The following is a 13,546-nucleotide window of genomic DNA, read 5'->3' on the forward strand; positions in this document are numbered from 1 at the left end:
AATATTTAGTATCATTCATTACCTGATTCCACATCAAGAGAGTATTTATCAATAGCCAAGTTCATGGTTTGGTAGGCAGTGGTGCAAAAGTCTTCCAGGATCATGTATACAGCCCTGCTGACGTTAAGAGGGGCAGACTCGGCAAACTTCATTCGGCTGTTCACCACAATACTGCCATTTCTGAAGTTCAGGATTTCTAAATTCTGGAACCCTGTGAGATTTGACTGGAGATAGGGAACCAGCTACAATACATGAAAATAAGTCAACTTATTGACAAGGTTCTGTACTTCGCTCAATGAATACCCAAAAAACCCCAAAAAAACAAATACAAACAAACAAGGATGACCCTTCCCCCACTTTTCCAAACTGTATCCTACTTACATTATTTAAACTATTCATCAATAAAAGTACAAATTGTGAATTATTTGAGAGTCATGAGATTTTTCACAGTGGTATTTAGGAACCCCATGGAACTCACAGTTTTAGACACCCAGAGACTTTATTCTGTTTCACTAAAAGATCAAAGTGGAGAAGGCATCATAGGTACCTTCAACACATTGGCCTCATAATAAAATCTGAAAATAAATCTTTAACTTTTTTAGTCCCATAATTCATGGGAGACAATCTTCAGTATCTAAGTTGTCATGTCACCTTCCAGGCACATTTGTGTTTTCCATTTCTTGTATCCACCTTTCTTACTGTTTTCCTACCAACCCTAGGCCATGAAACTATTTGCAGATGATAGGAAATGACTGTCCACAGCAGACCACCTTCCTTCACTCTGATCTTATGTGCTTGGGGGAAAGAGGGTTGGTTCATATATGATTATTCACTAACGCCCATGTTTCACTTGTCATGCTTACCAATTCTAAGAATCTTTGTTCCAGGGCTTTATACTCCAAAGAGTTCTTATTAAACAGATCTTCTGAAAACATCATGTTAGTCACCCGGAGGCTGAAGAAAACCAGCAAGGCACCTGCAGTCTGGGCATGATGCGAGTCCCCTTCTTCTGCCGGCCAAGCCACAACAGCCCTCTCTGTAGAGTGAGCTCTTGCAGGCAGCTCCACATAACTACCAACCTTGCCATTCTCCTCTGGGACTAGCTCAGGCTGATAGTAATCTTTGCCTATCTGGTCCAGCTCTAATGAAATATCCTGTACGCCCATAATTACTTCATCCTTCAGCAGGGTGGAGCTTGTGGTTGGAGGCAGTTTGGTGGATTGAGCCACGGGAGGTTTCAACCAGAGCCTGTCAGTGCTCTGTGGCATGCTTGTCAGGGTGACTCCAGACAACTTCTCTAGGGACGAAGTTCTTGCCCAAACTACATTGGATTCTGGCGATATGGTCCACAAAGGTTGTGTATCTGGCTTCACTACTGAAACCTTGCTGCCAAACAATTCATGTTTGGATGACTCTGTAATTTGTTCAGTACTCCCCTTTAGAAAGGGTTCTTCTTGATCTGGTTTATCAGTAGAAGCAGAGCTTGCTATAGATGTCAGTAGAAGAGGTGCTTTGTCAGGGACCTCTGATGCATGCTTGGAGAGAATTGGTGATGCAGACTGAGTTGTGCTCTCTGTGAAGATGGGCACAGTAGGCCCACCAAGGGGCTCTTCTTCTGCAAAGTTTGTGGCTCTATCAAGATGCACATATTTTACATACTCAGTACTTTGGTCTGTGGAATCTATTTTGTCATCTGTAACTAGTTTCCTACCTACACCCAAAGTTGGCAAAAGTGAATCCTGATCTTCAAGCCATGACTTGGACAGTGGCTCTGTACTTTTCTCTAATGAAGTCTCACTCAGAGGCCAAGCAGTTAGATCCACGTTTTGACCAGACCCTGAACCTAAACCACTCTCAAATATGAACTCTTTTTCTATGGATGTGTCTGACATCACAGTGCTCACTTCTAATTGGTCTTTGACTTTGGAGGCCAAAGAGTCCAAGCCAAAAGATGTAGTTATTTCTTCAGCAAGAAGATCTAATGCAATAGAGGAGGCCAGATATGGTGAGGATGGCAAAGACATCCCAGAGTCTTCCATGGGTGGTACTGTTTCTTTTGGCATAGGATGAATGAATGGACTTGAAGGCAATGGATCAACAGAAAGAAAATCTTCTGACTCTTCTACTTTGGTTAATCCTAAAAATAAAATTTTCCATTAATTAATTTACAGAGTTGCCAAAAATACATTCCTAGTTCTCTTAATAAAGCTATCTACTTATTTTTATCTCATTAAGGTAGAAGGAACAGATATTGACTTTTACTTTGATCACTCATGAATGTATCTTCTTCCCTTAGCTATTAAAATAATTCCAAACACTTGATTTTTCTTCCTCTATGAAAAATAATGAACTGCTGGTAGCTATATTAACAACAAAGACTGAATCTAGTAGAAACTTAGGGAGAGAATTCCCTAGGAAATTTTTTTTGTCTTTGAAATTCCTATTTCCTTATTATGTTTATTGCCCATTACACTTCAGTTTCACCTAATGCTCAAAATCCTAGACTCATTATTTATATTTTTGTTCATCTTCTCTTTCACATGTATACGCCACCCATGAGTCACACTGATTTTTCCCTTCCTCCCAAACATCTAAATCATCTACTTGATTTTCATTTCTTAATCCCTGCTATAGCTGCCCTAGTTCAGGTTCTCCCCTGTCCAAGTAAAATGTAAGCTAAAAATCTCTATACTGGGCCCCCAATTAATTCTTTTAAAATATATTGGGATAAACTTCTTTGATGCTCTTCATTGGCCACTTCAATGTTCAAGTAACTGAAGTAGTTCTTTAATAGTAATTAAATTAGATTATATATTCTTTATTAAGAACATCAAAATATCTATTAATTGATCCCTGCCCCAGTCCACCAAATTCATTTCTTATTTACCAGTTTGGACTCTTTACTCTAATCAATCAAATCAAATCTTACCGTTCCCTCCTTCACACAACTTTCCCAGGACATTCCCCCTAATAGATGCTACCATGCTTTTCTATTAACCTTAGTTTCTTCCTCCCTTCAAAACCCTTGAAATAATAAAGATGTATGAAAAGTTATTAGAATCCCTTACCATCTTCTAATAAGTGAGACCCAGAAGCCCTTTCTTCAGAAGCCACCGGTGAGCCCGTGTGAAGCACCGCTGGGGTGACAGAATGAAGTGTCAAGCCACTAAAGTCTAAAGCCTCCGGGGAAGCACTGCGGCCCTCCTTCAGGGAAAAGGCTGACTCGGATATAGACACTAAATCTCCCAAAGGACTTTCTGACCAGAGCTCGCTGCCAGTGGCTGAGGGAGGACCAGGGCTGAAATCACGTGGTGGAATACTGCTGGTGGTGGATTCATCTGCTGAGGGCCATTCAGCTTGAAGGGTATTTTCCTGGGAGGAAAAAAAGGCTAAATCATATCATAGATTAAAAAAAAACACATAAAAATGATTTTAACACTACCTACCTATTTCAGATACCACCTATCTATCTACATTCAAAGATTTTCTATGGACAAGGAGCTGATTAATATTGGGTGTGGGTGGGAGACAGGGCTTCCAGAATTAAAAAGATCTATATCCAAATCTCAATTTAACCACTTGCTAGTTGAAAAAATCGAGAGAAAAACATATACTTCCTGGATCTCATCTTCAAAATGGGGATAAATGAAATGATACATTTAAAAGATCCCAAACAAAGTGAATGTGTGGGAAAAATATTCTTTCTTTTGCTTGAGATGGTTCCTCTACTTCTGTCTTATTAGCTTAAATACTTTAAATACATATAAGTTACTTGTATCTGTAATTTGTTGTCAAATACCTAAGCACATTGCCCACATCAGGAAAGAACAATCAGCAATTTTATTAGTCATTCTGAAAGGTATTTAATTAATTAAGGCTTTTGTTTTGGTAAGAAATGGCACTACATCAAAATGAAGGAATAACAACATCTGTGAAATGGTATCACACTTACATTTTCTTTCTAGTGACATTTTCCTAATGTACTCTTAAACTTACCTTAAAATTTAGCTTTAGGAATAGAAAAGTAAACAGAACCAAAATCTTTAACATGCTAATTATTTAATCCTCTGAAGATCAGTGTATGCAAAAAAAAGTTTAGTGCTCATGCTAATAAGTAAAATGATCATGGTATTTGATGGGAATTTATATATTTCAATGTATCTGGATTATGAATAACAAAAAGACAAGAAATGGCATATGCACAGAAAGACTTCATAAAATATTTCTTGGATGAAAATTGAAAAAAGGAAAAAAGAGAAAACAATAATTATTCTCCATCCTAAAGAATATTAATATCCCATGGAAACTTGTTAAAAACATCAGTGTCCAGGCTCCACACCCCAGAGATCCTAATTTAATTTGGTCTAAGGGTGGGCCCTAGACATAGTACTAACTATTAAAAAGCTCCCCAGGAGATGATACAGCCTGACTGTGTTCTGGTTGTATTATTCTAGCCTAGATTCCTAAAATAGTTTTTTAGTTGCTGAATTGGCATATTTCTCATCAACAAGACCCTTTAAGAAATCTGTGTGGTTGGGTTTAAGGTAATGGTAGGAAGATTCTAAGCTTACCTCCTCCCACAGACATATCAAATCTGCAGTTAACATGGAATAATTTCCTCTAAAAAAAATTCCTGAAAACTAGATGAGCAGTGCCTCCACAACAAAGGATAAAAGGGCCACATTAGGATAGGTAGGACAGGTAGAGACATACTCTCACCAAAAACCCCAAACCAGGCACAGTGACCCACAACTGGGAAGAATCCCCAAAACACAGAACACTTCCCTGAAGAATGAGAGGTTTGTGGTCTGTGTCAGACACTCCAACCCTTATATACTGCACTAGAGAAACGAGCCCCCAAAACCAACAGGGATTTCAACAAAGAGAACCACAGAACTATAGGGAATGAAGAACCACTCCTAAAGAACTTGCATGCAGATTCACATATCCTGGACCCAGCACAAAAGAAGCAGTTTGAAAGTGCCTAAACTATATATGAAGGAAACACACTTACTCATCCTCAAGTGACTACCAAAAAGGAAGAACTTGTTGGAAATCTGAGGATGGAAGCACTGGCTGGTACCATTTTTGTGATTGCATTCTGCCTTGCAAATGCTGGCACTGGTGGACACCATTCTGGCAATCTCCCTCCAACATGATGCATTGTACAGGTGGATGCATCCTGCCCCACCACACTGCAGCAACACCGCAGTCGGGGGTGAGTGTGTCCCACATAGGGGATGCCCCTGGAGTGTCTGGCCCTGGTGGCTGGGGGTACTGTGCTTCAGGGCCCCTGAGTCAACTCCTACACAAAGCCACAACTTCAAGCTGTTTTACCTAATACACAGAAACAAACACAGAGAATCAGGCAAAACAAAGAGACAGAGGAATAAGGTCCAATGAAAAGAACAAGACAAAATCTCAGAAAAAGACCTTAATGAAACAGAGATAAGTTATCCACCTGATAAGAAGTTCAACACAATGGTCATAAAGATGCTTACCAAACTAGGGACAAGAATGGATGAATACAGGTGAGAACATCAACAAAGCAATAGAAAATATAAGAAAGTACCAAACAGAAGTCAAAGAACTGAAGAATACAATAACTGAACTGAAAAATGCAAAGTTCAACAGCAGACTGGATGAAGCAAAATAATAGGTTAGCCAGCTGGAAGACAAAGCAATGGAATTCACCCAAATAGAGCAGCAAAAAAACTCAGAATTTTTAAAGATGATGATACCTGAAGGGATCTGCAGGAAAGGATCAAGGGATATAACATCCACATTATTGGGGCCCCAAGAAGAAAAGAGAGAAAATGGGGCAGAAAACTTTTTTGAAGAAATAATGGTTGAAAATGTCCCTAATCTGGGGAAGGAAGCTTACATCCAGTTCCAGGAAGCCCAGAGAGTTCCAAACAAGATCAATCCAAAGAGATCCAAATGAAGATACATAATTAAAATGCCAAAAATTGAAAAGAAAGAAAAATCTTAAAAGAAGCAAAAGAAAGTAACTTGTTGCATACAAAGGAAATCCCATAAGGCTATGTGCAGATTTTCTGGCAGGCCCTTTGCTGGCCAGGAGGAACTGACATGACATAATCAAAATACTGAAAGGAAAAAACTTCCAACTAAGAATATTTTATCCAGCAAAGTTATCATGAAGAACGTAAATTTGCCAGACAAATAAAAGCTAAAGGAGTTCAGCACTACTAGACTAAATATACAAGAAACGTTAAAGTGATTTCTTTAAGCTGAAAAGAAATGGCTCTAATGACAAGAAAACATACAAAAGTAAAAATCTCACAGTGCAAGTAAATACATAGTAAAGGTAGTGGATTAATCACTTACGAAGGTCAAAAGAAAAAAATAAAAATTAACTAAAATTACAATAATTTGTAAAGGGATACATAAAATGAAAAGATGTATAATATAACATTAATAATATAAAATGTGGGGTCAGGATCAAAATGAAACTTACTGAAAGTACACAAAGGAAATCTAAACCTGACATTAAAAAAAAGTTATCAAACCACAAAGGAATAGAGAAATAGAAGAAGATAAGAGCACCAGGTAATTACAAAAACATCCAGAAAACACTTAACAAAATGGTATATAAATGCTTACTTTAAATGTAAATGAACTAAATTTTTCAATCAAAAGACAGAGTGGCTGAATGAATGAAAAAGAAACACAACTAATCTATATACTACATAGAAGAGACTCACTTCAGAAGCTAGGACACAAAGACTATAAGTGAAGAGATAGAGAAAGATATTTACCATGCAAATGGAAATGAAAAGAAAGCAAATGAAGTTATAGTAATATCAGACAAAAGAGACTTTAAAACAAAGACTGCAATAAAAGACAAAGAAGGGTATTAATGATAAAGGATTGAGTAAAGAAAGAAGATGTAACATCTATACCTATATATGGACCCAAAATAGAGGTACCAAAATATATAAAGTGAATTTTAACAGACCTAAATGGAGAAAATGACAGGAATACAATAATAGCAGGGGAACTTTATACCCCACTTATATCAGTGGGTAGATCCTCCAGGCAGAAAACCAATAAGGAAACATTGACCTTACTTAAGAGAATAAGCTAGAAAGATTTAATATATATATATATATATATATATATATATATATATATATATATATATATATATATAAATATATAGAACATTCCATCTAAAAGCATCAGAATACATATTCTCACATGCATATGGAATATTCTCTAAGACAGATCATGTGAGGCCACAAAACAAGTCTCTATAAATTCAAGAAGACTGAAATCATATAAATCATCTTTCTAACCACATGGCATGAAACTAGGTATCAATTATAAGACTACAACTTAGAAGAACACAAAAATTTGGATATTAAACAACATGCTACTGACAACCAATGGGTCACTGAAGAAATCAAAGGATAAATCAAAAATACCTAGAAATGTGATAACAGAAATATGACATTCAAAAATCTATGAGATGCAGCAAAAGTGATTCTAAGATGGAAGTTCATAGCAATACAGGCTTAACTCAGGAAAAAAGAAAAATTTCAAATAACCTGACTTTGTCTAAAGGAACTAGAAAAAGAACAAAGCCCAACATTAGCAGAAGGAAGAAAATAATAAAGATCAGAGCAGAAATAAATAAAATAGAGACTAAAAAGAAAATAGAAAACATCAGTGAAACTAAGAGCTAGCTCTTTGAAAAGGTAAACAAAATGGAGTAATCTTTAGCTGGACTCACCAAGAAAAAAAGAGAGAGGACTCAAATAAAATAAAAAATGAAAGAAGATAAGTTATCACTGATACCACAGAAATATAGAAGATCATAAGACACTACTATGATCATATACCAACAAATTGAACAAGCTAGCAGAAATGGATAAATTACTAGAAACACACAATATTCCCAAATTGAATCATGAATAGAAAATCTGAATAGATCAGTTGCTAGTCAGGACCTTGAATCAGTAATTTAAAATCTTCCAACAAACAATAAACCTCTCCAAAATTCCATGTCCAGATGGTTTCACTGGTGAATTCTACCAAATATTCAAAGATTTAGTATCTACTAATCTTAAATCCTACCAAAAAATTGAAGAGGAGGGAACTCTTCCAAACTCATTTTGCAAGGCCAGCATTACTCTGATACCAAAACCAGACAAGGACACCACAAAAGAAAGAAAATTACAAACCAATGTTGCTGATGAACATAGATGAAATCTTCAACAACATATTAGAAAGCCAAATGTAACAATGCATTAAATGGATAATATATCATGACGAAGTGGGATTTATTCCAGGGCACAAGGATGGTTAAATTTCCACAAATCAATGAATGTGATCAACTGAATTAACAAAATGAAAGACTCATATGATCATCTCACTAGATTTAGGAAAGGCATTGACAAAATTTAACATCCATTTATGATAAAAACTCAACAAAGTGAGTATGAGGGAACACACCTTAACATGTAAAGGCCATGTATGGCAAAACCATAGCTAATATCATATTCAATGGTGAAGAGGTGAAAGCTTTTCCTCTAAGATCAGGAACAAGACAAGGATGCCCACTCTCTCCACCATTATTCAACACAGTACAGGAAATCCTAGCCACAGTAATTAGGAAAAAAAATTAAAGAAAGAAAAGGTATTGAAATTGGAAAGGAAGAAGAAATTTCAGATAACATGATACTATACATAGGAAACCCTAAAAAATCCACCAAGAAACTATTAGAGATAATAAATGAATTACAAAGTTTCAGGATACAAAATCAACATTCATTTATTTAATTTAACCAATTACTAAATGAAAAAAATATCTGACATTTCTACACAATAATGAACTATCAGGATTTATGAAATCCCATTTACAATCCCATCAAAAAGAATAAATTACCTAAGAAATTTAACCAAGAAGGCAAAATACCTGTACAATGAAAATGAGAAGACATTGATGCAAGAAAGTGAAGCAAAGACAAATAATTGGAAAGATACTCTGTGCTCATGGATTGAAATAATTAATATTGTTACAATATCCATACTATCCAAAGTAATCTATAGATTTGATGCAATCCCTATCAAAATTATGGAAGCATTTTTTCACAGAGTTAAAGCAAATAATTCTAAAATTTATATGGAAACTCAAAAGACCCCAAACAGCCAAGAGAATCTTGAGAAAGAACAAAGCTGGAGGTATCACACTCCCTACTTCAAAGTGTACTGTGAAGCTACAGCAATCCAAACAAAATGGTACTGGCATAAAAACAGACACATAGAACAATGGAATAGAATCAAGATCCCAGAAATAAACCTTGGCCTGTGTGGTCAACAAATATTTGGCAAGGGAGCCAAGAACTCTCAACAGGAAAATGACAGTCTCTTCAATACACGATGTTGGGAAAACTGGACAGTCACATGCAAAAGAAAGAAACTAGACCCTTATCTTACACCACTCACAAAAATTTATTTGAAAGGGGTTAAAGACTTAAACATAATTCCTTAATCCATAAAACTGAAAGAAGAAAACATAGGGGAAAGCTTCTTGACATTAGTTTGGCAATGATTTTTTTTTGGATATGACACCAAAAGAAAAGGTAACAAAAGCAAAAATTAAGTGGGACTATATCAAACTAAAATGTTTCTGCATGGCAAAAGAAACAGTTAACAAAATGAAAAGACAATCTACCGAATGGGAGAAAATATATATGTGCTAAGGAGTTAACATACCAAATCTATTGGGAACCCATACAATTCAATAGCAAAAAGAAATAAACAATCCAATTAAAAAATGGGCAGAGAATCTATACAGATATTTTTCCAAAGAAGACATACAAATGGCCAACAGATACATGATAAGATGCTCACAGGAAAACACAAATCAAAACTACAAGAAGATATCACCTCACACTGTTATAGTGGCTATTATCAAAACATAAGGGATAGTGTTGACAAGGTTACAGGGAAAAGGACCCCTTGTGCATGCTGGTGGAAATGTGAATTGTTACAGCCATTATGGAAAACAGTACAGAGGTTCCTCAAAAAATTAAAAATAGAACTACCATATGATCCAGCAATCCTACTTCTTGGGTACAGATATAAGGAAATGAAATCAGTATATTGAGATAACTGGAATATCATGTTCATTGCCACACTATTCACAATAGCCAAAATATGGGAACAACCTAGGTTGATGAATGAATGAAGATGATGTGGTGTGTGTGTGTGTCTGTGTGTGCATGTGTGTACATATTTTCAGCTATGAGGAAAAGGAAAATCCTGCCATTTTTTACAAGAATGGACTGTAAGGGCATTATACTGAGAAACCAAAGACAAAAAATGCATGATATCACTTATATGTGGAACCTAAAAAAGCCAAACTCACAGAAACAGGTGACAATGGTGGTTTCCAGGGACTTGGGGTAGGGGAAAAAGAGACATGTCAATCAGAGGGTACAAACTTCCAGTTATAAGATGAATAAGTTCTGGGAATATAACGTAAAACATGGTGACTGTAGTTAACAATACATTATATACTTGAAAGTTACTAAGAGTATGTCTTATGTGAAGTTATAGAAATGTTAACTAACACTACCATGGTAATCATTTCTCAATTATAAGTGTATCAAATCTTCACTTTGTACCTCTTAAATTTATACAACATTACATGTCAATTATATGTCATTATATATTCATGTCAATGAACCTGGAAAGAAAAAAAAAAGAATGGCAGTCCATTCTCATTTGGGTAACATACGTCCACAGGTATACAAGACTCAGGTGAATACAGAGGGGAAAACTAGGAGACCATTTTCAAATACTGAAATATATGCTATGTTGAATATAGAGGTTACTTGTGTAGATAGAAAAGTTTCTTCCTTTCCTATTTCTTTTCCTAGTATCTAAAACCATATATGCATTCAGGGAAAAGTAAAAAGCCCATTTGCTCAATACCAAGTTCTATTCCTCACAAAAGTAGTTACGAAGATGACAATCATACCATATCAGGGACTTCACTTTTGTTCCTCTTAATTATCTAAAACCACTTCCAGGTGTGTTAAAGCCACCCATTCTCCCAGCTGAGTCAGGCATGTTTACATCCTTGCAAACTCTAAGTGTGTATTTTTTGAAAATTCAAGTGAGATGGCTTTGACTCTTTAACTCAAGCTTAAGACACTGAGTATTATCAGACAGAGCTTATAACATTAGGAAAGCAACTCAATCCTCAATGAAAAACAAGTACTCAAGCAATATATATGATTTCAATAAATAAACATATAAATGCTTATTCATTTTATAAAAATTAAAAGTGAACAATACATAATATCTTTCAATAAAGTCAAGTCACAAGTAGGCAACATAAAAAGTAAAAGTGAACAATTTTACTTTTTAATAAGAAAGACGACCTATTCCAAATAAGTACCCTCCAAAAAAATGACATGGCAATGAAACTTTCTCATACATTTTGAAAGGTGTATACATACATGCCAGGAATAGCACTTCATTTGTTTTTGTATGAGTAGATGTTCTCATAGCAACAAATTCAACTTGTGATTTCTTCTTTTAATTCAATGTAGTATATTAACAAGTTTAATATTATATTGGCAAGTATGGGTAAAACTGCTGTATTTCCAGAATCTCTCATCTGGCCTTAGTGTATCTCCATATCAATAGGTGTTTCCAAGGGGTGGAGAGAAGTAGTACATCTCCATATCAGTAGGTGATTACACCGGGGAGTGAGGAGGACGTATTTGGACTAGAGAGGTTGGGTCAGGTCCCTTTTCTGCACCTGGGTTGTGAGAGACGCAGGCAAGCAGAAGTGAACAACTGCTTGTAGTAAGCAATAAACGGATTTCTCCCACTTTACTTCTGCCTTTGACTGATTTTGGCTTCAAAGGTAATTTGTCCCCAGCTGGGAATATATTTTACCCCCCAGACTTACAGCCAGTTTCACATTTGTTAATGCCAGCTGAAAAACTTACTAGTTCTACAGAAAGCATACTGTGCAACAAGTGATTTTCCAAGTTGAGATGCCAAAAGGTGTCAAATTCCATATCCCAACATCCTTACCTCTAAAATAATTTCTAAAAATCAAGTCTGGAAAAAAAATCTCACTGCTACAAAAGAACAAAATCTTGTTAACAGTTTGTCAAAAAAGAAGGTGAAGACAAAAAGGAAGAGAAAGAGAAGAAGAAATGGGAGAAGGTGGAGGAGGAGGGAGGGGAGGGGACAGAAAGGGAGAGGGAGGGAGAGAGGAGGAAAAAGAAACAATAACCGGACACTTCTAATTAATCATTCTGCTTTTTCATGCTTGTCATCCATTAATATTCCAATGTCTCCTCAAATTGTTAATTAATGCCCTACAGTTACTATTATTTAAAAAACTAAGGGTTGGCTTAAATGCAAATGAACCACAGAAAAGGCAACAGAAACGAACAAGTGGGCCCCTTAGTCAGTGCTTGGCGTCATTAAAGGAGCAGCCCCTTTTAGCTAAACTCTAGCCACGTTTGCAATAGAGGAATGTGAAATTAATGATACCAGGTCATCCAGTTTAAAACCAAGTTGGAAATCTGCATTTTGATGCAAAAATCCTCAAATTTTTAAATACTGGCTTTTTAAAAATTTGGCCCTAAAGCACATGCGTATAGCTGGATCTGGCCCTCTGGTCTCCACTTTGTAACCTCTGGCTTATAAATAAGTTCTTTTATTACAACATCATTCTAACATATCATCACAGATCTGTGGTTAGAGAAGCCCTAGCTGACTGTGATTAGAAGGAATGGAGACTGGTGGTGCCCTGTCTGTGGTGAGTCACCACTCCCTGCCACTGCATCCTGAGCAGACCTCTCTGATAGCATCACCTTATTTGTGTAGAAATCTGTCTACTACTGCCAGACTGGAAAGTTCTTGTAGGCAAGACCACACCCTTATTCATCTTATTTTCTCCAGCACTTGGCACATGAAAAGAACAAAGTAAACATACCTGAATGAATGAATAAATAAATGCCCAATGAATATCATCTCTGATGTCACTCCCCCTCTACCCTTTCTTCTCAATATGGAAACTCAGTGAAAAGACTATTTCCAATAACACCACATTTCAAAACTGAGTTGTCCTAAAATTGAGTAGAAGAAATGAATGCATATATGAATGGTTAAGCGAATTTGGGGTAGGCTTTCTAAATGTTCATTGCTGGATAAAGAAAAGAAACAAGTATTTCAAAAAGTTTATGTGAGACAGAAAAGAGGTTAGAAAGAATGAGAAATGTAGAAGGGAGACCCCCAACTGTGTTTATGTGATAATAAAAGATTTGTGTACTTGTAAACAGGCAGGTCTCTAGTGATACTGCGGCTGTGGTTGTAGCTGTCCTTGTATGTATGTTGTTTTAACTGCACTTGAGAAAAACCACTTTCTCCTCTGCTAGATGTCTCTCTATAGGTGAAGTGGCAAGTTGAGGTTTGGAGAGGGCAGAGGAGTATCCAGGATAGCAGGATAATAAGAACAAAAAGCTAAGTTCATTCCATGATGTTCCTG

The 13,546-nt window shown here is 36.2% G+C and overlaps 1 protein-coding gene across 1 annotated transcript in view; it reads right to left on the bottom strand.

Annotated features, from left to right (window-relative positions):
- IMPG2 (interphotoreceptor matrix proteoglycan 2) overlaps positions 1-13,546 on the bottom strand; it is an 85,020-nt gene that overhangs the window by 14,328 nt on the left and 57,146 nt on the right. Inside the window, exons 12-14 of the mRNA XM_057502249.1 lie at positions 3,069-3,372; positions 864-2,137; positions 23-242 (exon numbers count right to left, since the gene is read on the bottom strand). Of these exons, the coding sequence (XP_057358232.1) occupies positions 23-242; positions 864-2,137; positions 3,069-3,372 (1,798 nt within the window). The remainder of the gene's footprint in view (positions 1-22; positions 243-863; positions 2,138-3,068; positions 3,373-13,546) is intronic.

The sequence above is a fragment of the Manis pentadactyla genome, chromosome 1 (genome assembly GCF_030020395.1).
Source record: "Manis pentadactyla isolate mManPen7 chromosome 1, mManPen7.hap1, whole genome shotgun sequence".
Classification (NCBI taxonomy): Eukaryota; Metazoa; Chordata; class Mammalia; order Pholidota; family Manidae; genus Manis; species Manis pentadactyla.